We start from the raw sequence: 25157 nt of genomic DNA on the forward strand, positions 1-25157 counted from the left end.
AATGTGGAAAAAATCAAGGGGTCTGAATACTTTCCGAATGCACTGTATATATAAAGAAGGAGGGTGACAATTGCGTGGTATTTCACAAAGGGTCATGTGGTGTCAGTTGAATGTTCGTAGCCATTTTGTTCCTTGGTTGTCGCTAAAGAAAGTAAGAATTAAGGGGAAACACTGGAGTTGAGGGGGTTGGGAATGAGAGAATGATGGAGAGGGAGAGAGATGAAGAACTTATTCATTCCTCAGCCCTAATCTCGCTCATGAGTTTGGCCTTATACCGCATCATGATCCTTCACAAGACTCCCCCTACCAGCGAAACCACCTGACCCAACATTTTATTATCTTCCTCCCTCTTACCCACTCTTTCTCTGCCCCTATCCCCCCCCCCTCCTTTCCACAGCAACTGGAGGAGAAGAGCGAGGACGAGGAGGACAAGGAGTGTCTGAAGCAGGCCATCACGGCGCTGCTCAATCTGCAGAGTAGCATGGAGAGGATCTGCTCCAAGAACATGGCCAAGAGGAGGCTGAGGTAGGAAGGGGAGCGCCAACTTACAACCCCTCCTGGCCAATCCACACCTGGTTCTCTTTACCCAAGAAGATGCAAAGCTAACTCAGACACACACAATACATGTGCACACACACTGACTGATGCAATAATAGAAATCCACAAGAAAAATATGGAAAGCTAACTCAGACACATACAGTGGGGAAAAAAAGTATTTAGTCAGCCACCAATTGTGCAAGTTCTCCCACTTAAAAAGATGAGAGAGGCCTGTAATTTTCATCATAGGTACACGTCAACTATGACAGACAAAATGAGGAAAAAAAATCCAGAAAATCACATTATAGGATTTTTAATGAATTTATTGGCATATGATGGTGGAAAATAAGTATTTGGTCAATAACAAAAGTTTCTCAATACTTTGTTATATACCCTTTGTTGGCAATGACACAGGTCAAACGTTTTCTGTAAGTCTTCACAAGGTTTTCACACACTGTTGCTGGTATTTTGGCCCATTCCTCCATGCAGATCTCCTCTAGAGCAGTGATGTTTTGGGGCTGTCGCTGGGCAACACAGACTTTCAACTCCCTCCAAAGATTTTCTATGGGGTTGAGATCTGGAGACTGGCTAGGCCACTCCAGGACCTTGAAATGCTTCTTACGAAGCCACTCCTTCGTTGCCCGGGCGGTGTGTTTGGGATCATTGTCATGCTGAAAGACCCAGCCACGTTTCATCTTCAATGCCCTTGCTGATGGAAGGAGGGTTTCACTCAAAATCTCACGATACATGGCCCCATTCATTCTTTCCTTTACACGGATCAGTCGTCCTGGTCCCTTTGCAGAAAAACAGCCCCAAAGCATGATGTTTCCAACCCCATGCTTCACAGTAGGTATGGTGTTCTTTGGATGCAACTCAGCATTCTTTGTCCTCCAAACATGACGAGTTGAGTTTCATCTGACCATATGACATTCTCCCAATCCTCTTCTGGATCATCCAAATGCACTTCAGACGGGCCTGGACATGTACTGGCTTAAGCAGGGGGACACGTCTCGCACTGCAGGATTTGAGTCCCTGGCGGCGTAGTGTGTTACTGATGGTTGGCTTTGTTACTTTGGTCCCAGCTCTCTGCAGGTCATTCACTAGGTCCCCCCGTGTGGTTCTGGGATTTTTGCTCACCGTTCTTGTGATCATTTTGACCCCACGGGGTGAGATCTTGCGTGGAGCCCCAGATCGAGGGAGATTATCAGTGGTCTTGTATGTCTTCCATTTACTAATAATTGCTCCCACAGTTGATTTCTTCAAACCAAGCTGCTTACCTATTGCAGATTCAGTCTTCCCAGCCTGGTGCAGGTCTACAATTTTGTTTCTGGTGTCCTTTGACAGCTCTTTGGTCTTGGCCATTGTGAAGTTTGGAGTGTGACTGTTTGAGGTTGTGGACAGGTGTATTTTATACTGATAACAAGTTCAAACAGGTGCCATTAATACAGGTAACGAGTGGAGGACAGAGGAGCCTCTGAAAGAAGAAGTTACAGGTCTGTGAGAGCCAGAAATCTTGCTTGTTTGTAGGTGACCAAATACTTATTTTCCACCATAATTTGCAAATAAATTCATTAAAAATCCTACAATGGGATTTTCTGGATTTTTTTTCCTCAATTTGTCTGTCATAGTTGACGTGTACCTATGATGAAAATTACAGGCCTCTCTCATCTTTTTAAGTGGGAGAACTTGCACAATTGGTGGCTGACTAAATACTTTTTTTCCCCACTGTATAATGGCACAGACTAGACAAGCGCATATGTACCACATGTGTACCAAAAGGTGGATATGTCTCAAATGTGCACTATATATGCTCAGAGGTGTTAACACTTGCACAGCACAATACACACATCACAATAGACACACACACACACACACACACACACACACACACACACACACAGCAATTCATACTACTGCCTCATGGTGTACCCCTCCCATCCTCTGCACAACCCCCACCCTAAGCTCAGTTCTGAGTTTCCCTCTGGACCTAAAATAGACTCGTGGGGGGAGGGAAAGGGTTGGAGGGGGGCTCACCACTGTGTTGTCGGAGGGAAGTTGTGTCAGGAATTGGGCTGTCCTGTTCTGATATTATTGTTCCCGGCTTTTAGAAAGAAAAAAAAAAGGTGAGAGAGTTTGAAAGGGGGGGAAACGAATCCCCTTGCTTTCAACAGTAGACTTTTGCATCCCAACCTTGCAGACCATTTTTCTCTCCATCCCTCCTTTTGTATTGGTGAAGAAAACAGGGTGTTTTTTTGGTTACATACGGTTGTCGCTCGTTCTTTACCTGTGTGGAAACGAAGAGTGTCGAGTATGAGGACGTAGGGTATAAACATTTTTATTTTTTTTACCCCTTTGTTGCTGTTCTTTTTTGTTTTGTTTTTGTTTGTTTTTTCATGGGGAAAGGATGGCTTATCTTACGGTATGTCTTTGCACCCCATACTTTGGCGGGAACGTGGGGATGGTGACACAAACAGGAGGTTAAAATGGATGGTCCGAGAGGACGCACTAAGTTGGGGTACCCGACAAGGGTTGACTTTGCTACACCTTTCCTGTCTCTAGGGGTCTTTGTATTTCGAGAGTCAGAACAAAGAACAATCCAAGAGTTCTATTGTCACAGCCATTTGAATTATGCTTGCTCTTTCACAAGCTTGCTGTTCATTAGGAAAAACATAATAAGCTCTCAGTCGCTAATACTCTGGCAAGGTCCAGCGCTGCCTGGGATAAATTATGGTTTGATAATGATGCTCATTATATATTTTTGCTTTAATTAACTACTTGATTCATTTCATCGTAAGACTACTAGTTTAAAGATTAATGTAAATGCACTTCAAATAAAACCTCTTTGTTCGGACTTCAGAGTAGGAAAAGTTTTGACTGTTTCTTTCTGTATATAGTTTTTAGAGTTTCACACTTAATGGGACTGGGAAATGGGAATTGTAGTTTTTGGGTCGAGTTTTGAGTGTAGTCTATCCCTTGCCATTCAGAGGTGCCCCTTGTCTCTCAGCGAAGCTAATTCGGGCCAGTTGACAGTCATCCTGTACTTTGAGGTGCTGGTATGAAGACAGGCGCGCACAAGTTGGTTTCGACTGCCTCCCCCGTCTCTCGGGAGCGCTGATGCAAGTCATCGTGCATCCGCGAAAAACAAAGTAAGCTCCTTCCCCCCCCCCCGATTGTTTACTAGTAGTTCTCGTTCAGACGCACTGTACTAGCTGCTGTTAAATCCTTGTAGATTTTTTTTTCTGTCCCCTATCACCCTCTCACTCAATCGATTGTAGAACCCCAACAAATCTTTAACCCCCCCCCCCCCCCCAAAAAAAAGACCATTCGGAAATCAGAAATCAAGCCCCAGTGGCTCAATGCTGTTTGATTATTCTAAGTATGTGGTTTTATAAGTGATCATTGGAATTATTGCTCAGCTTATTGTTATGAGCATTAGAGGTGAGATTTTGGTTCTGGTGGGCCGCAGAGCTTTCTGGTCTTCTGTTTACTTAAGTTTTGTCATTCAGGTTTTGAAAGACCACCATATGTGCTGGTTTTGACTCAAACCAGTCTTTTTGTATTGAATTGCTGAAAGAGTTTAGGACTTACTCCTCACATGACCTAGCTATTACAACAGGGGGCATGCTCCTTAATAATGAATAGAGACTGCAAATAGACATTGGTATAATGAGAATAAAGAGATTTGATTAAAACAAAGACTAGTCTACATTGTGGTCCTAAAAGAATTGGAATGAGAGATACTCATTTTGAATAGGATAGTCAGACCATAGACCATATTAATGGTATAATGAACCAGAACAATATTTAAATGGTCACTGACTCAAAGAAATATAATCAGATGCTCTTTATTCTTTTAGACTCATTCTGTTCTTATGCACTTTCTCAGTTGGTCCGCCGAGGCACCCTGTTAACCATGGGTATGGGCCCTTCCTCAGTAGACTACCGTTTTGTTCAACTGCTGAAATGGTGAGGAAGTCTAGTCAATTGGCCTGCTGGTCCACCAGTGTTGGGTGGAAACTGAAGGGACATGACTGACCAGCAAACCGATGTTGAATTACCTAATTGGTTCTGGTTAGGTTAAGTTTAGGGCTATTGGTGTGGTTAAAGGATACAGTGAGGGAAAAAAGTATTTGATCCCCTGCTGATTTTGTACATTTGCCCACTGACAAAGACATGATCAGTCTATAATTTTAATGGTAGGTTTATTTGAACAGTGAGAGACAGAATAACAACAAAAAATCCAGAAGAACTCATGTCAAAAATGTTATAAATTGATTTGCAATTTAATGAGGGAAATAAGTATTTGACCCCTCTGCAAAACATGACTTAGTACTTGGTGACAAAACCCTTGTTGGCAATCACAGAGGTCAGACGTTTCTTGTAGTTGGCCACCAGGTTTGCACACATCTCTGGAGGGATTTTGTCCCACTCCTCTTTGCACATCTTCTCCAAGTCATTAAGGTTTCGAGGCTGACGTTTGGCAACTCGAACCTTCAGCTCCCTCCACAGATTTTCTGTGGGATTAAGGTCTGGAGACTGGCTAGGCCACTCCAGGACCTTAATGTGCTTCTTCTTGAGCCACTCCTTTGTTGCCTTGGCCGTGTGTTTTGGGTCATTGTCATGCTGGAATACCCATCCATGACCCATTTTCAATGCCTTGGCTGAGGGAAGGAGGTTCTCACCCAAGATTTGACGGTACATGGCCCCGTCCATCGTCCCTTTGATGCGGTGAAGTTGTCCTGTCCCCTTAGCAGAAAAGCACCCCCAAAGCATAATGTTTCCACCTCCATGTTTGACGGTGGGGATGGTGTTCTTGGGGTCATAGGCAGCATTCCTCGTCCTCCAAACATGGCGAGTTGAGTTGATGCCAAAGAGCTCCATTTTGGTCTCATCTGAACACAACACTTTCACCCAGTTCTCTTCTGAATCATTCAGATGTTCATTGGCAAACTTCAGACGGCCCTGTATATGTGCTTTCTTGAGCAGGGAGACCTTGCGGGCGCTGCAGGATTTCAGTCCTTCACGGCGTAGTGTGTTACCAATTGTTTTCTTGGTGACTATGGTCCCAGCTGCCTTGAGATCATTGACAAGATCCTCCCGTGTAATTCTGGGCTGATTCCTCACCGTTCTCATGATCATTGCAACTCCACAAGGTGAGATCTTGCATGGAGCCCCAGGCCGAGGGAGATTGACAGTTATTTTGTTATAATCGCACCAACTGTTGTCACCTCACCAAGCTGCTTGGCGATTGTCTTGTAGCCCATTCCAGCCTTGTGTAGGTCTACAATCTTGTCCCTGACATCCTTGGAGAGCTCTTTGGTCTTGGCCATGGTGGAGAGTTTGGAATCTGATTGATTGATTGCTTCTGTGGACAGATGTCTTTTATACAGGTAACAAACTGAGATTAGGAGCACTCCCTTTAAGAGTGTGCTCCTAATCTCAGCTCGTTACCCATATAAAAGACACCTGGGAGCCAGAAATCTTTCTGATTGAGAGGGGGTCAAATACTTATTTCCCTCATTAAAATGCAAATCAATTTATAACATTTTTGACATGTGTTTTTCTGGATTTTTGTTGTTGTTATTCTGTCTCTCACTGTTCAAATAAACCTACCATTAAAATTATAGACTGATCATTTCTTTGTCAGTGGGCAAACGTACAAAATCAGCAGGGGATCAAATACTTTTTTCCCTCACTGTATAGTCCCTAAATGTTTTGCATGTCAGCAATCAACATTTTGTGACTTTATCAACAATGGACTAATGAAACAAATACCAAAATATAGTTTTTGGGTGGATTTTTCCTTTAACCACACCAATAGCCCTAATTTTCCTTTAAGGTTAGGGTCAGGATTAGTTATGGGTTGGGATGCCAGTCACGTTGCTTCAGTCGCACCCACCAGTGTTTTGCTAATGAGATGTTATTTGTAGGAACCCCCTCCTGGACCAGGTTTAGTTATACCGCTGCTTTAGAAACTCCGCCACCCACACTGACCCTCCACTCAATCTCAGTCTTGCTGGCTTTGTTGACTCGTTTTCCGTTGTCAATGTGCTGTGAACATCAGACCCACATTTCCCTTCCTCTCTTCTTCCACCTTTCTCCCTTTTTTCTCTCACATTCTTTCCTACATTCAACTTTCTGTCCTATTATCTCTCTTTTTCACCTTTTCTTTCTCTTTCTCTCTCTCCTCAAACTCTTCGGCGGCACCAGCGAGTCGGCCTGCCGCTTCTACAGCCAGCAGATGAAGGGCAAGCACCTGGCCATCAAGAAGATGAACGAGATCCAGAAGAACATTGATGGCTGGGAGGGCAAGGACATCGGCCAGTGCTGCAACGAATTCCTCATGGAGGGGACGCTGACACGCGTGGGCGCCAAGCACGAACGGCACATCTTCCTCTTCGATGGCCTGATGATCTGCTGCAAGTCCAACCACGGCCAGCCGCGCTTGCCTGGCGCCTCGTCCACTGCCGAGTACCGCCTCAAGGAGAAGTTCTTCATGCGCAAGGTGCAGATCAACGACAAGGACGACAAGGAGGGCGAGTACCGTCACGCCTTTGAGATCATCCTCAAAGATGGCAACAGCGTGGTGTTCGCTGCCAAGTCGGCCGAGGACAAGAACGGCTGGATGGCGGCGCTCATCTCGCTGCAGTACCGCTCAACGCTGGAGCGCATGCTGGACTCGGCCATGCTACAGGAGGAGAAGGAAGAGCAAATGAGGCTGCCAGGGGCGGAGCTTTACCGGTTCGCCACACCCGACTCGGAGGAGAACGTGGTGTTTGAGGAGAACGTGCAGTCCAAGTCGGGCATCCCCATCATCAAGGCGGGTACGGTGCTCAAGCTCATCGAAAGGCTCACCTTCCACATGTATGCAGGTGAGAAAAAGCACACGACACAGAAAGGGTTTCCTATGTTGACCTGTTATGACCTGTTGAAATGCATGCCTTTTCCGTACAGTAGGTTATACAAATACCTTCCTCATATGTATGGAATAACAGTAGTTGCTCAATCCTGGAAGAGAACATCTTGCAGTTCCTTTCCAATCGTAGAATAGGGGTAGGGTTTTGGGGTTAGAGGAGGAGAGTCCTGTGAAAAAGTAGTCGATAGGAGTACATTTGGTGTTCAACAACAGGTTTAACCCTTCACACTCGTGGGAATTGGCCTGTATGGATAGGGCTAAATGTAAATGTTTTTTACAGAATAAATATGAAATGCATAAGCATGGTAGCAATTGAAAGGGAACAGTTTGGAGATTATGGGAACATTATTAGACCAAAGTTGAAGACACGACAGTTCTCCTGACACAAGACTGAATCCAAACATTACACTGTTGATTTTATGTGCATTTTACATTTACTGTACTTTTCGGCACATTTGTTGGTAACGAAATCTGAAAATACTCTGTATACATTCAGTAACATGATAACAATATTTCTGAAAAATGTTGGGTGGATGCAACATAAGACAAAAAAATTGTTTGAGTGAGAGGACTAACTGGTGTCTCCAGGTGGCCACACACCTCTCTAAAGTGTGCACAGTTCCTATGTAATTTCAATGCACTTTAATGACTCAAAGAAGAGTCTTCAACTATAAGGTGCTTTTTTATGTTCTCCTAGCTGAGCCGTTGAGGAACTAGAGCAAGCAGACTTGTAGTTGTTTTGTTTGTAACGCAGACCTGCATCGCCGCTATCACACAATTACTGTTGTTTACGCAATCCATAAACTGCACATTTGAAATCGCATTCTGAGTCAGGTGGGCATCATGAAAGCTTGTTCTATTGCCAACATGACTAGCTAAGTTATAAAATACTATCTTACAGTGTTAGGCTTTCACAGGGCAATTCCCAGAGAAATCGATCGTAATTTTGGTGTGCATAGAAAAGAGTCATGCTGTTCAGAACAACCCAGGGTATGACGCCATGTCATCTTGTAACTGTACATCAAACATTGTGATCATAAACGTTGACACTGCATGTTATTGTACAGCCACTGCGCTTATCAGTGCTCAAATATGCCATTTCAACCTGTATACGGGTACGTGTGTAAAGGGCTACGAGGAGCAGGAAGTAGACATGGGTCGCATCTCAAATGGCTCCCTCTCCACGTTTCATTTCCTTGATGTGAGAGAACTGGACAGGTGAAAGCGAATTCCTAGAAACCTAGATATGTTCTGTATCTTGTTAATTTTATCCTGGCTATTAGGGCCTGGTCTCTTACTCATGTGTCTCCAGCATTGTACACCTCCATTGTTTGTGGTTATGCAATATACACTTGCCCAGTGCCTGGAGTGCCTGTTCCTGTTATCACCTTGTTGTTCTACACACAACACCTTGAGCTTGGCGCAAACAAAGTTTATGCTAAACATAAAAGACAAGATAGTGGAAGGCGTATTTCTTCCCCCACTTTCGTCATCCCCAAGTCCATTTATAGCTGTTTTCACACGGCTTGTAAATATTTGGCCACACTTGACGTCAGAACGCGGGATGTGATGACCTGCTTTGTTTCAGTGTCAGTTTAGCCCCTGATAACACAACGAGAACTGATAAAGAACAAAAAACAAGAGGACGAAGCCTATTCATCTTCACGTCGCCATTTAGTAAGTGACCGGTAGTAGCAGATCTTTCCTGCTTGTAATTTGCCCATCTGTTTAGTGTTTAAAGGGGAAGTTCAGTATCCTCACCTTGTGTGTAGCTGTTTAAAGAAAAACAAACCATGGATTACAGTTTCTCCAGGCCCTAGAGTACTTTCATGGTTAGGAACCATCTAGCATCAAGTTATAAAATACTGAATTTCCCCTTTAAACACAGCCCTTTGTGGAGTGTTGGTGAGCTAGCCATTACAGTGTTGTTGAGGTAATCACTTTGTAGACTTCAGCGACACCTGAACTCTTTTAGTGATTCCTCACAAAAGCCAAACAAAAAAATGCCATGATTTTCGGGATGTTTACAAAATGTAATCCATAAAATAGTCCTTTGGAGGAAGGATTGTTGACATATATTTGTATCTAAAAGTTGGCATATTTATGAAATTTTTGCCTTTCCCAGGCCTCCTTTAAGACTCAATAATGCTTTATCTGTAGGTGCTACAAAGCAAAAATGTATGTCATATGAAGTTTTACCACTTGCTCTGTAATATGAGTAGTATTTTGATTTTTAAAATATATATATATATATATACTACCAGTCAAAAGTTTGGACACACCTATTCATTCAAGGGTTTTTCTTTATTTTTACTATTTTTTACATTGTAGAATAATAGTGAAGACATCAAAACTATGAAATAACGCATATGGAATTATGTAGTAACAAAAAAAGTGTTAAACAAATCAAAATATTTTATATTTGGATTCTTCAAATAGCCACCATTTGCCTTGATGACAGCTTTGCACACTCTTGGCATTCTCTAAACCAGCTTCATGAGGTAGTCACCTGGAATGCATTTCAATTAACAGGTGTGCCGCCTTAAAAGTTTATTTCCTTCTTAATGCGTTTGAGCCAATCAGTTGTGTTGAGACAAGGTAGGGGAGGGTTATACAGAAGATAGCCCTATTTGGTAAAAGACCAAGTCCATATTATTGCAAGAACAGCTCAAATAAGCAAAGAGAAACGACAGTCCATCATTACTTTAAGACATGAAGATCAGTCAATACGAAACATTTCAAGAACTTTGACAGTTTCTTCAAGTGCAGTCGCAAAAATCATCAAGCGCTATGATGAAACTGGCTCTCATGAGGACCGCCACGGGAATGGAAGACCCAGAGTTACCTCTGCTGCAGAGGACAAGCTCATTAGAGTTACCAGCCTCAGAAATTGCAGCCCAAATAAATGTTCAAGTAACAGACACATCTCAACATCAACTGTTCAGAGGGGACTGTCTGAATCAGGCCTTCATGGTCGAATTGCTGCAAAGAAACCACTACTAAAGGACACCAATAATAAGAAGAGACCTGCCTGGTCCAGGAAACACGAGCAATGGACATTAGACCGGTGGAAATGTGTCCTTTGGTCCGGAGTCCAAATTGGCGATTTTTGGTTCCAACTGCCGTGTCTTTGTGAGACGCGGTGTGGGTGAACGGATGATCTCTGCATGTGTATTTCCCACCGTAAAGCATGGAGGAGGAGGTGTTATGGTGTGGGGGTGCTTTGCTGGTGACACTGTCTGTGATTTATTTAGAATTCAAGGCACACTTAACCAGCATGGCTAATTTGATTAATTATTACTCAATTATGCTTTTAGATACAAATGTCAAATATATGTCAACAATCCTTCAACAGAAGGACTATTCTATGGATTAAATTTTGTGAAAATGTAAAAAATCATGGTTTCTTTGTCTGGGTTTCGTGAGGAATCACTCTTTAGAAAGTCTGAATGACCCAGCACACATAGCAGTTGTTAGAACATTGGTGTGTATTCTTCTCTACTGATGGGTGCCGTTGTACCTAACCAGATACAAGGCCACGATTGGACCAATAAGCTCTTCATTAATTAAAAGTAATGATGCCGTTTTGGGGAAATAAATCACTAAATTAAATCGCTCAAAGTCCAAGTGGATGTGGGCTCTGGTAATCCAGGGAGCAAAACATTTAAACCAAGCGCTTCTAAATTTGGTCTGTTTCTATGCATTGTTATTCAATGTCATGCAATCATACAGGTGTTGTATAAAATCTTCTTAAACATACAAGTTTTCCTTTGTTTAGCACGGAAGCCTTTCTGAACTCTTACACATAAGTTTGGGTTTTATCTTGTTTGTCTCTGGAAGTCTAGAGCAGTATTTCTCAACTGTGGTCCATGATTACCCCCAAACTGTACACATTTTGGTTGAAGCACACCTGATTCAACTCACCCAAGGGCTTGATGATAAGTTGACTAGTTGATTCAGGTGTGCTTGTCCTGGGCTACACCAAACATGTGTGCTGTTGGGGAGTACTGAAGGACTGGAGTTGAAAAACACTGGTCCAAGGTTATTGCAGCACAATACAAAGCCAGGAGAGAACATTCCTCTTATGGGTGGACTGTCCAGCTCACACCCCTGTGTAAACTTCCTCCCCCGAATAAAGAGTAGGGTGTAAATATAGGCCACTATTTTCCAACAGTCTGTGCACCACTGATTTCAAATAAGCCAAGTGAAACAAGCCTTTTGAGGAAAAGTGTGTATGTGTGCAGTGTCTGTGTGCCCAGGGTAATTTGAAAAGGGGAAAAAGGTGCTTCCTGTACGATGCACCTCATGCCTGGACACACACTCTACTCCCACCCAGCAGACAGCAGGGGAGGGACAACACACACGTTCTCGCTCTTATCTCTCTGTCCTGACTATCTGCATTATGATTTGCATGGAACTATGCTTCTCTTTTGCCATAAATTATAATCAAGAATCCATATAGTCCATGAGCCAGGGGGGTCAGTCAGGCTCACTTGGGACGACGATGACGATGTCTCATAGTGATTTATTTTGAAGGTCTATGTCCCTAGATTTGGAAAATGTGTGATAGCAGTGCAGCAATGGTAGCTTTCTGTGTGTTCATCCCTCCATCCCATCTATTTTCCCATAGGGATTATACCCTATGACAAACAATGTCAGTATACAACAAGTTATTGCTCACTTGTACCCTTTAATCTTATGTCATAGGAAAGCTTAGAGATTCACAGCTATCCATCAGGCACATTTTCAGAATGTTCAGGTCAACAGAACTTTGACCATTGACCTCTAGGGTACATATCAAAATTACAGTATAAGCCATTAAGAAGGAAACCCTGATACATTTTAAACTTTGTTTGACAAGTGGTTCTGAAAGGTCATGAAATTACTTTTCAAATGATATATAATACAGTGCAATCGGAAAGTATTCAGACCCCTTGACTTTTTCCAAATTTTGTAACGTTAGTCTTATTCTAAAATTGATTAAATTGTTTTTTCCCCCTTCAATCTACACACAAAGCAAAAACAGGTTTTTAGAAATGTTTGCAAATGTATTAAAAATAAAAAAAACGATCACATTAACGTAAGTATTCAGACCCTTTACTCAGTACTTTGTTAAAGCACCTTTGGCATCGATTACAGCCTCAAGTCTTCTTGGGTATGACGCTAAAAGCTTGGCACACCTGTATTTTGGGGAGTTTCTCCCATTCTTCTCTGCAGATCCTCTCAAGCGCTGTCAGGTTGGATGTGGAGCGTCGCTGCACAGCTATTTTCAGATCTCTCCAGAGATGTTAGATCGGGTTCAAGTCCGGGCTCTGGCTGGGCCACTCAAGGACATTCAGAGACTTGTCCCGAAGCCACTCCTGCATTGTCTTGGCTGTGTGCTTAGGGTCGTTGTCCTGTTGGAAGGTGAACCTTCACCCCAGTCTGAGTTCCTGAGTGCTCTGGAGCAGATTTTCATCAAGGATCTCTCTGTACTTTGCTTCGTTCATCTTTCCCTTGATCCTGACTAGTCTCCCAGTCCCTGCCGCTTGACATTCAGGCCAAATAGTTCAATCTTGGTTTCATCAGACCAAAGAATCTTGTTTCTCATGGTCTGAGAGTCCTTTAGGTACCTTTTGGCAAACTCCAAGCGGGCTGTCATGTGCCTTTTACTGAGGAGTGGCTTCCGTCTGGCCACTCTACCATAAAGGCCTGATTGGTGGAGTGCTGCAGAGATGGTTGTCCTTCTGGAAGGTTCTCCCATCTCCACAGAGGAACTCTGGAGCTCTGTCAGTGACCATCGGGTTCTCGGTCACCTCCCTGACCAATGCCCTTCTCCCACCATTGCTCAGTTTGGCCAGGCGGACAGCTCTAGGAAGAGTCTTGGTGGTTCCAAACTTCTTCCATTTAAAAATGTTGGAGGCCACTTTGTTCTTGGGGACCTTCAATGCTGCAGAAATATGTTGGTACCCTTCCCCAGATCTGTGCCTCGACACAATCCTGTCTCAGACCCCTTAACTTTTTCCACATTTTGTCACCAGAATAAAAACTAAACTGTCAGGGAGAATATACAATTTCAAAAATGCCATTGCATTGGGCCCCATTAATTTTGTTATGTTTGAGTCACTCAGATAGCATAAGAACACAACATAAGCCATGGCAAAATGTGTAGAATTGCAGGAAATTAGCTTTAAAGTAACTGCCCAGTGAAAATCTAACTTTTATAAGTTCAGATTCTGTTAACTCATACCCAAATAATGTTGTTGACCTATACTGGTATTTGTGGTCAAAGCCTAGGAGAAACACTGCAGTGTGTATGTCGGTGGTGGGGAGGGCAGGCGGATGATCTATTTTTAAGCTTGTGTATGAATGTGTGTGTGGTGTAGTGGCAACTGCGTGCGTCAGAGCAGCGTCTGTTTCCTGGCTGAAATGGTTCCAGGCTGATTGTTTGTAAATCCACACTGAGGCGGCTATTGTTCCCCCCCCCCCCACTGCCCCCTAACCCCGGCCGGCCCTCGGTGAAAGAGCTTGGACAGATCCATCATGTGAACCACTAACTAACGGTCCTGTTCTGACTGTATAAGATCTAGCCCTTGCTAGGTGCTCTATAGCTCCCACTCCAAGACCCGCATAACCACAGTATTAGCACTCCTAATATACACACAGACCTGGGTCATGTTCACTAGGGAATGTTTGAAATGTTTCTTATTGGACAAGTTGAGTTGTCCTCCCTGTTTCAGACCGTTTTCTTCTGTTTGGTGCCTAATAAACATGACACTGGTTAGCACATCTTAGACTGTTAACTTAATGGTTATAAGATATCTAGCTGGCAAACAGTAGCGAATTTCATACAAGTCTAACTTGATCACCTCAAAGTCATGAAAGAAAAATAGATACTTGCACACTGCAGGGAATGATTAACAAAATGGCTGACAATCCCCTTGTTTTTCCTTCTTGCAGATCCAAATTTTGTCCGAACATTTCTAACAACCTACAGGTCCTTCTGCAAACCTCAGGAGCTGCTGGGTCTTCTTGTTGAGAGGTGAGAATGTTGATGCCATTCTAGGATTGGCTTCCACTGTTATTATTCTATGAAGAACCGCTTTTGTGCCTATTGTATCATATTTTTCAAAATCAGATACATTGACAAGACATTCGTCCGTGCTCGTTGACTCTGACCTTTGTCAGAACAAAGAGAGAGATGTATTTATCATGTACAATATATTCACATACACATTTATAGAAACTAGGGCTGTCCCCGACTAAAATAAATCTTAGTCGATCGAGAGTCGTCTGTTCTTTCGACCAATCGATTGGTCGAAATTTTAAAATGTGTATCTTTCCATATAAATAAAATCAACTATATGTAGCTTGTCTGATGCTTTAAGCACACTGTTTGATTAAATACTTAAGACACACAAATGACTCAAGGGAGCCAGAGATCGGCAACCTTTTCCATTTGGAGTGCCAATTTATCTTACCAGTTCTACCGTTCTACGTGCCAGTTATGATTTTCATATGCACATTTTCATGGAACAGTTTCATTTCATTTATAATAAAGTTTTCTTATCTCAAAATCATTGTCATGTGGTTAATCTAAATTCTATCTAAATGAAAATAATAGAAATATAAAAGCAGCTTCTATTACCATTGCCAACTATGTAAAAATAGCCTACATAAAGCCAACAAATAAAAACATTGCAGACTGCAGGTAGAACATATCCTGATTTAAACATAAATATCCTATAAATCACATTGGCCACGCATGGCCTGTCTGCAAACGAATTTGAAACATTGTATCAACTATCAACTGGGTCCGGCCCGAAGCTCACGCTAGAAAATTTGCAACATTGTATAAAATATTCTGGGCCCTCAGAGTTTCCCGTGCCAGTGAGCTCGGGACAGACAGACACAGCTGTAGGCTATTTGTGCAAGGGATAAGAAGTAATCAGGTATTTTATGACGTTTGCACTGGATCAGAGCATTACATTTTTCCCTTTCATGCCGAGTGGTTATCAAAAGGGAGAGAGCTGGAAATATTTTTCAATTAAGGAACTATTGTCATTCTCAATAAAAAAAACAGACCTTTACTCGCTGTTTGAGGTGAAGAATAAATTACTTTGAGAAGCTCAAACCATTAGTGGTGGTGAGTTAAGACAATCAGAAATACTATCAGACATCCCCAAATGGACACATTTATAGACCTACATTTGTGCGCTGGCCAGGTAGCATAGGCCTACTTCTATCTATCTATATATATATATATATATATATATATCTATATATATATATATATATATATATATATATATATATATATATATATATATATATATATATATATATATATATATAAATATAAATATAAATATAAATGTATATGCGTAATCAGGTGCGTGTCCTTACTCTACATTGACAGGAGCGCTCCAAACAAAAGACAATTAATACATTGACAAAACTTGTAAATGGAATGAAATAAACCAAAACTTGTTTCTCACAAGTGTAGGATAAGTTGTGAACTCTGCAAACAACGTGTCCACTCAATGAGAACGGTAAACGATTGTAATAACAATATATTGAATGCATTAACAGAAATTACCATAACCAAATAAACATTGTAGATTAGAAATTATGAGAATTAACGGTAAATGTACTACTCTACAGGTGATTTATGTCATGGGGAATTGCACACGAAATGGTGGGAGAGAGACGTGCCTTGTGCATCTTAGCCACACTCCCCTTCTTCTTGGACCGTGCCATCCCCGCGGCATACGCAATGGATTATTCCACTGAGACATGCGCGAATCTGACAAATGTCTTGTATGCAATGAAAAAATAAATATATATATATATATATATATATATATATATATTTGCGACTGCTCCACTCAAAAAATCTCGGCCGACCAACAGTCTATCAACCAAACAATCGACCAGTCGACTAAATGGAGTCAGCCCTAGTAGAAACATACCTCAGGTGTTCAAACATTTCGAATTATACCAATCTTTATTCTTACTATCTAGTGTATAGCAATCACCATCTACTGTCTGGTTAAAGGTGTATCCCAGATTCCACACTGCTGTGTCTTCTCAGTTGTGATTTTGTTTTACGGAACCTTCCAGGTTTGAAATTCCCGAGCCGAAGCCCACAGAAGCGGACCAGATGGCCATAGAGAACGGAGACCAACCGCTCAGCGCCGAACTCAAACGATTCCGCAAGGAGTTTGTCCAGCCAGTCCAACTCAGGTACCTCTCCACACCTAATTCCAGAGGTTGTGTTCATTAGGGACTGTAACAGAAAACATTTGACAACAAAAAAGTTCTTATTGGACAAGTCGAGGTAGCCCCTATCTGTTTTCTTTCATTTTGGTGCCTAATGAACATGACCTAGGGGTCAACAGAACATGCTGGTTTTCTTGTGATACATGTGATGCCACATTACATTTACATTTTAGCCATTTAGCAGACGCTCTTATCCAGAGCGACTTACAGTTAGTGAGTGCATACATTTTCATACTGGCCCCCCGTGGGAAACGAACCCACAACCCTGGCGTTACAAGCGCTACACGGGGCCACATAGAGGGTAGTCTGTCCTGATGAGCAGAGAAAGGTTTCAAACTGTTGTTTCAGTGCTGGGCTGAAACAAAAGCATTCACTCTTTATTTATTTTTTATTTTTTTATACCCCATACAGTGGGGAGAACAAGTATTTGATACACTGCCGATTTTGCAGGTTTACCTACTTACAAAGCATGTAGAGGTCTGTAATTTTTATCATAGGTACACTTCAACTGTGAGAGACGGAATCTAAAACAAAAAAACAGAAAATCACCTTGTATGATTTTAAAGTAATTAATTTGCATTTTATTGCATGACATAAGTATTTGATACATCAGAAAAGCAGAACTTAATATTTGGTACAGAAACCTTTGTTTGCAATTACAGAGATCATATGTTTCCTGTAGGTCTTGACCATGTTTGCACACACTGCAGCAGGGATTTTGGCCTACTCCTCCATACAGACCTTTTCCAGATCCTTCAGGTTTCGGGGCTGTCGCTGGGCAATACGGACTTTCAGCTCCCTCCAAAGATGTTCTATTGGGTTCAGGTCTGGAGACTGGCTAGGCCACTCCAGGACCTTGAGATGCTTCTTACGGAGCCACTCCTTAGTTGCCCTGGCTGTGTGTTTCGGGTCGTTGTCATGCTGGAAGACCCAGCCACGACCCATCTTCAATGCTCTTACTGAGGGAAGGAGGTTGTTGGCCAAGATCTCGCGATACATGGCCCCATCCATCCTCCCCTCAATACGGTGCAGTCGTCCTGTCCCCTTTGCAGAAAAGCATCCCCAAAGAATGATGTTTCCACCTCCATGCTTCACGGTTGGGATGGTGTTCTTGGGGTTGTACTCATCCTTCTTCCTCCAAACACGGCGAGTGGAGTTTAGACCAAAAAGCTAAATTTTTTGTCTCATCAGACCACATGACCTTCTCCCATTCCTCCTCTGGATCATCCAGATGGTCATTGGCAAACTTCAGACGGACCTGGACATGTGCTGGCTTGAGCAGGGGGACCTTGCGTGCGCTGCAGGATTTTAATCCATGACGGCGTAGTGTGTTACTAATGGTTTTCTTTGAGACTGGGGTCCCAGCTCTCTTCAGGTCATTGACCAGGTCCTGCCGTGTAGTTCTGGGCTGATCCCTCACCTTCCTCATGATCATTGATGCCCCACAAGGTGAGATCTTGCATGGAGCCCCAGACCGAGGGTGATTGACCGTCATCTTGAACTTCTTCCATTTTCTAATAATTGCGCCAACAGTTGTTGCCTTCTCACCAAGCTGCTTGCCTATTGTCCTGTAGCCCATCCCAGCCTTGTGCAGGTCTACAATTGTATCCCTGATGTCCTTACACAGCTCTCTGGTCTTGGCCATTGTGGAGAGGTTGGAGTCTGTTTGATTGAGTGTGTGGACAGGTGTCTTTTATACAGGTAACGAGTTCAAACAGGTGCAGTTAATACAGGAAATGAGTGGAGAACAGGAGGGCTTCTTAAAGAAAAACTAACAGGTCTGTGAGAGCCGGAATTCTTACTGGTTGGTAGGTGATCAAATACTTATGTCATGCAATAAAATTCAAATTAATTATTTAAAAATCATACAATGTGATTTTCTGGATTTTTGTTTTAAAATCCGCCTCTCACAGTTGAAGTGTACTTATGATAAAAATTACAAACCTGCAAAATCGGCAGTGTATCAAATACTTGTTCTCCCCACTGTATATCTATTATTTGTAATATATATTTTTCTTCTTTATTATTTTCCCCTAACCCTACGACCCCTCCCCTAATTGGAGTAAACTAATGGACAACAATACTTAGGCTTCCACTTCAGGTTATACATACTACATACATTTCACAGACAGTATATTTTACATAAGTTATATTTTTGTTTGTTTGTTTTTAGTCCCAGCCTTCAGCTTCCCTCAACCCTTCCCATCTATCTCTGAAGACCATCCAGTTTTGATTTCTAGCGCCATATATTTTTCCAGCATGCACTCTTTGTAGTTCTCCATTAATCTGTGGCTCTCTGGTCTCTTATCAGTTTTGTAGTTAGTGGTCTCATGCTGGTCTGTAACTGGTATCTACCGGTTTTAACCTACTCTCTCTTCCTGCAGAGTACTGAATGTATGCCGCCACTGGGTGGAGCACCACTTCTATGACTTTGAGCGGGACTGCCAGTTACTCAAGCGTCTGGAGGAGTTCATTGCATTGGTGCGAGGTATGTGTGGATAAATCGGGGCAAGGACTTTCTCTTCTCCTCTCGTTGCATATCCTCTCTTTATTCTTCTCTTCTCCTCTTTTCTATTCTATTTTCTTCTAATTTCTTGTTCTCTTTTTTCTCCTCTCTCTTCTCTCTCCTCTTCTCTCTTCTCTGAGTGACGATCTCCCTCTCTGTGACCCCTCCCAGGCAAGGCTATGAAGAAGTGGGTGGAGTCCATCACCAAGATCATCCAGAGGAAGAAGCAGGCGCAGGCCAACGGGCCCAGCCACAACATCACCTTCGAGAGCTCGCCGCCGCCCATCGAGTGGCACCTCAGCAAGCCGGGCCAGACAGACCAGTTTGACCTCATGACCCTCCACCCCATTGAGATCGCCCGGCAGCTCACACTGCTCGAGTCCGACTTCTACAGGTAGGCCTACAGTACTGTATGGCCATCCGCGGCACTGTTTCTTAACTCCAGTTCTTTTTATTGGATAAAAGTACAGACTCAGAGCTAGAACATTTTATATCATAAACTCCAGTTGCGGAACAATGAGAAAGTAAATCTGCTTTGAAAGTTGATAAACTTGTAACCCCACTTTTGAGAAAATGGCCCCTTGAATGTTTTGGTACACCTACTGGAGAGCTCTTCTTTGTCTACACCCATTCATCATCGTTCACACGCTCTTAAGCCTTAGTCCAACTCATCTCTTTAAGGATTCACATGTGAGGCCATGTGCTAAATCGAGTGAGTAGTGTAGTAAACAACCAAGGATTTCAAGACTAAAAGTGGTAAAAGTAGTAGCCTACGATAAGGGAAAAACTCCAGGTAAAAATACACTTTATCTAGTCCTTGGCCTATCTGACTTTGGTGCATGTCATGTTGTTCTTCACATTACCGTCTCTGGTAAACACATACTATATCAAATAAAATCTAAATGTATTTGTCACATGCACAGGATACAGAAGGTGTAAACGGTACAGTGAAATGGTTACTTGCATATTTGCATAGTAGCAATATCAAAATAGAAAGTGTCCAAATAAAATTATTGTGTAAATAATGTATAATTATTAGATGATGCTTACCCAGACATACTTGTCTAAATTGATGGGTCATGTGAAAGAAATACTATAACCACCCCCCAGCCACAACTAGCTAAGTGGATGGGTCACTATTGTCTAGACACATGTTCATTTAATACAATAGATGGCCATAATCACCCCCAGACACACCTGGCTAACTTGATGAGTCATGTAATCATCTGGCAAAGTGGAGTTTTTTGTTGAGACATGTAGCTAGCTAGCTAAACAATGAACCGGCATAATCCCAACTCATACTAATATCACCAATACAAACTGATTGTCATAGCTGTAGTATGAATCTGCAGATAGCTAAAGCTAACCAACTAGGTCCAATGTTAGCTAGCTAGCTAACATTAGGCTGTATCTAGCAATGCAAATGGATTCTTATTTGAATAATATTATTACACAGATCATACACGTAACATTAGCTAGTGAGCCAGCAAGCTAACGTTCGCTAGCAAGCTAACAGTACGTTTTAACTTGCAATGAAAATTACTTTCTGACTAAATTAGAAACTTATAATATTTGAAGATGTAGCTACACTCTTACCCGTATACATGGATGAACGCTTCACGGCAGACTGGAACCATTTAACTCAGTTTTGTTTGTAGCTACATCTTGTTTGGCTAACGTTGTGTCAAGTCACTCTGGTTCACACTGACCGTGGCGTGTGCAGAAATCTGTCGATAGCGCCTGCTAAATTCCAGGGCATCAATGTTGTTGAGAAAAGTAGCAAAACTTTTGTAATTGTTGATGGCTAACGTTATATCTTTCAAAAAAGACGCGGTAGAAAGGATTATCAACACATACTCAGCTCACGTTATAGATAAAAGCATGCTACATGGCAGACCAATCCAAACTCATCTCCCGGCATGTCCAATCCACCCATTATCTCAGCCAAGCATGGCTAGCGGGAAGGTTAGGCTAAAGGGAATGTATTTTTCCGTGGCTAAACCAACTAAGCTCATAATTTAACAATTGTATTCATATTTACATTTACATTTTAGTCATTTAGCAGACGCTCTTATCCAGAGCGACTTACAGTTAGTGAATACATTTTTTTTTTTATACTGGCCCCCCGTGGGAATCAAACCCACAACCCTGGCGTCGCAAACGCCATGCTCTATCAACTGAGCTACATCCCTGCCGGCCATTCCCTCCCCTACCCTGGACGACGCTGGGCCAATTGTGCGCCGCCCATGAGTCTCCCGGTCGCGGCCGGCTGCGACAGAGCCTGGATTCTCTAGTGGCACAGTTAGCACTGCGATGCAGTGCCTTAGACCACTGCGCCACTCAGGAGTATAGATGGAATACAAGTTTGTTATTAAGGCACATGAAAGTTCACATGTCCAGAAGGTATTTCTGCCCCAAAACGCATTTAGATTTTAAAAAAATACGTTCAAATGCCTCTCCTGTGAAGTAGTGAGGTGCGACATACGCCTAGCTCCTGAAAGGGTCACATGTGCTTTATTTGTTCACTTCATACCAGGTGGGGAATGAAGGGTGGAGGTGTACCACTTTATTTAGTCCCCTAAATACCTGGTAATTATTTTCTAGCAATTTTGTTACATAATTTCAAGTAATTAGAAAGTTCTCAATGGTAATAGGACTGTAAAAACTACCAACTGTAGTTTGGGATATTCTTTCAGGATTCATATCTTTGCAGTTGCACCCAGATCCTCCTAAGCGTTCACTTACATTGAAAGATACTCTTTCATGGACATTTCAATTGATATTATTATGGCTAAGTGGATGACATTTTTTCCAGTTCATGATTTGTCACACTTGATGTAGTCTTCACTTTGGATCCACCTCTTGTCTGAATGTGTTTCTATGTTTTCCCATTTTGTCAGATTAAAATCGTTTAGTACAATAGAGGACACACACATACACAAACACAAACTTGCAGCACCAAAGAGGGGACATGGGGACACACTTCCCCTCTTACGTCACTGGGCCTGTGGGAACAGCTAGGTTGGGCCATACGCAAGGTTATCCCCTCACTTCTTTCCCACGCTCTGTGGTGAAGTTTCCCCTAGGTGCAGATCTAGGATCAGCTTCCCCTCTCCAAATTCTAACCGTAACCATTACTGGGGAAAATTCAAAACTGACCTAGGATCAGCATCTAGGGGTAACTCAATTGATATACTGTAAGAATATCAATTTAAATGTCCATGAAGGAGCTGGTCCTCATTAATGTCCCGTAGGTCACTTAATTACTCTGTCTTTGTTTACAAGCTCTACTACACAAGCTTCTGACTTACTTAACTTTGTTGAAGTATAAAAACATGAGTTACAAAACGCATTCACAGGGTTGGTTAACTCTTGAGGTTCCTCGGGTCTCCACCGAATTAGGTAAATCCGCTTTTAGTTTTAATGCGCCCCACTGCTGGAACAATTTGCAGATCTCATTAAAATTGGATGTTCTGGTGCCGCTCGGGCAGTTTAGTGTGTTGATTGAAAACCTAGTAGCTGAGAAATGTAACTTGTTTATGATTGTGTATTTTCTTTTTGCATATTTTTTTAACACAAGGTCCAATTATTTTTTTGTCATATAACTAATAATGGTGGTCCTCTGTGGCTCACATGGTGAACGCATGGTGCTAGCAACACTAAAGTTGTGGCTTCAATTCCTGCTGGGATCACATAAACATACATTATAGTGACAGCATAAATTTTTTGTAAGTTGCTTTGGATAATGGCATATAATAGTTCGGGTAAATGGTAATCTCCTAGATCTTTGGTTTGGAGCGTCTACTTGAAGCGTCAAAGCCCCTGACCACTGCATTATTGACCTCTCTCTGACCTCTATCTACAGGGCGGTGCAGCCGTCAGAGCTGGTGGGCAGCGTGTGGACGAAGGAGGACAAGGAGCTGAACTCGCCCAACCTTCTGCGCATGATCCGCCACACCACCAACCTCACGTTGTGGTTCGAAAAGTAAGAGTGCCCATTTTGTGTTTTGGCAGCACAAAGAAGCGGTCCTCATGTGAAACGAGACCATGATACTCCTTACACTTGCAGTGTTGACAAAACATTTGCTATGATGAATTTATGGCATGATATCAGTATATTATGTAGCTGTTATGTAGCTCATTGTATACTGAACAAAAATATAAACACAACATGTAAAGTGTTGGTCCCATGTTTCATGAACTGAAATAAAACATCCCAGAAATTTTCCATACGCACAAAAGCTTATTTCTCTCAAATGTTGTGCACAAATGAGTTTACATCCCTGTTAGGGAGCATTTCTGCCAAGATAATCCATCCACCTGACAGGTGTGGCATATCAAGAAGCTGATTAAACAGCATGTTCATTACACAGGTGCACCTTGTGCTGGGGACAATAAAAGACACTAAATGGCTCCCAAGTGGGTGGGCCTATGCCCTCCCAGGCCCACCCATGGCTGCGCCCCTGTCCAGTCATGTGATATCCATAGATTAGGGCCTAATGAATTTCCTTATATGAACTGTAACTCAATAAAATCGTTGAAATTGTTGCATGTTGCGTTTATGTATTTGATCAGTATAGTTATGTCATGTCCTTTAGTGCAATGCATACAGGTGTTATGAATGCTTTATGCAGGTGGCAGAATTTAACCCTAAACAAGGCTGCGATTACTCCTATCCTCCCCATGTTGACTCTCAAGGGGAAAAGGAAACAAACATTTGGGACTGTTCTTTGTGAATGAGCTGCTAATCCCTGTCTGATTTTACGTGTGATATCACACTAGGCTTGATATCTCCTGAGACATCCTGATTAGTTTTCAGGGGCCACTGAATTGGTTGTGTGAAATGTGTCCTTACACTGACTTAATAGCTCACCATGTTACCAAATGAGGACTAACAGGTCATTATGATGTTACTAATTAACACATTTGGGAGCATTAAAATGTGCCAATAAGTATTTTCTTTCAGCTGTGGAAGTTATTGACCTAACTATGCAGACCTGAGTCATGTTTATTAGGGCATGCAGCAGAAAACGTTTTGCAATTCAAAACAAAAATGTATGTTTCTTGTTGGACAAATCCAGGTAGTCCCTCCCTGTTTGTCAGTTGTCCGTTTGGTGCCTATTGAACACGGCCCTGGCCCCTGGGTTTAAATAGCATTTGTTTTCAATGTACTACGTTCTCCACCAGGTGTATCGTAGAGACGGAGAATCTGGAAGAGCGGGCGGCAGTTGTGGCGCGTATCATCGAGATCCTGCAGGTGTTCCAGGAGCTCAACAACTTCAACGGCGTGCTCGAGGTGGTCAGTGCCATGAACTCCTCGCCCATCTACCGGCTAGACCACACCTTCGAGGTGAGGAAGGCCGGAGGGGTTCTTTCTGCAAGGTGTTGTTGTTAGGAAATAGTGTGATAACACTTTCTTGGTACTATCTGGCAGTGCATAAATCCAATGAAGATTTAATCATGCGGTACCAAATAAGTGCCTAGTGTTGATGAGTATTGTAATTAGTAAGTATCTACGTTGAGGTAACACAAAATGACGGATTTCTTCTCAATAGACACACTTTGCCTCTGTGTACCATAGAGACACATCTGTAGGACGAAATCTTTAACACTTGTTTTGACTGTGAACTTTCGCTTCCTCTCTAGCAAATTCCAAGCCGACAGCGGAAGATACTGGAGGAGGCCCACGAACTGAGCGAGGACCACTACAAGAAGTACCTGGCAAAACTACGCTCCATCAATCCCCCCTGTGTCCCCTTCTTTGGTATGTTCTAGAGCAGTGTTTCTCAACCTTTTTGATACCAGGGACCAGGAAGCTATGGTCCCTTTTGTCTCAGAGACTCACAAGTAATGTATAGTTTTTCTTTTGTAACAGCAGTACTGTGTGTCTAAGACAATTTCCCCCTCGGGAACATTAAAGTTGATCCTATCCTATGC

At 42.5% G+C, this 25157-nt stretch overlaps 1 protein-coding gene across 2 annotated transcripts in view; it reads left to right on the plus strand.

Annotated features, from left to right (window-relative positions):
• The window catches only part of LOC311131160 (son of sevenless homolog 1-like), a 75232-nt gene that overhangs the window by 41467 nt on the left and 8608 nt on the right, over window positions 1–25157 (plus strand). For both annotated transcript variants that reach the window (XM_084164002.1, XM_084164003.1), the window contains exons 9-17: window positions 398–525; window positions 6748–7409; window positions 14393–14474; window positions 16556–16678; window positions 19099–19202; window positions 19392–19614; window positions 23086–23205; window positions 24408–24570; window positions 24867–24984. In XM_084164002.1, coding sequence (XP_084020128.1) covers window positions 398–525; window positions 6748–7409; window positions 14393–14474; window positions 16556–16678; window positions 19099–19202; window positions 19392–19614; window positions 23086–23205; window positions 24408–24570; window positions 24867–24984 — 1723 coding nt within the window. The remainder of the gene's footprint in view (window positions 1–397; window positions 526–6747; window positions 7410–14392; window positions 14475–16555; window positions 16679–19098; window positions 19203–19391; window positions 19615–23085; window positions 23206–24407; window positions 24571–24866; window positions 24985–25157) is intronic.

This window comes from Coregonus lavaretus (assembly GCF_964263955.1).
Source record: "Coregonus lavaretus genome assembly, chromosome: 6".
Classification (NCBI taxonomy): domain Eukaryota; kingdom Metazoa; phylum Chordata; class Actinopteri; order Salmoniformes; family Salmonidae; genus Coregonus; species Coregonus lavaretus.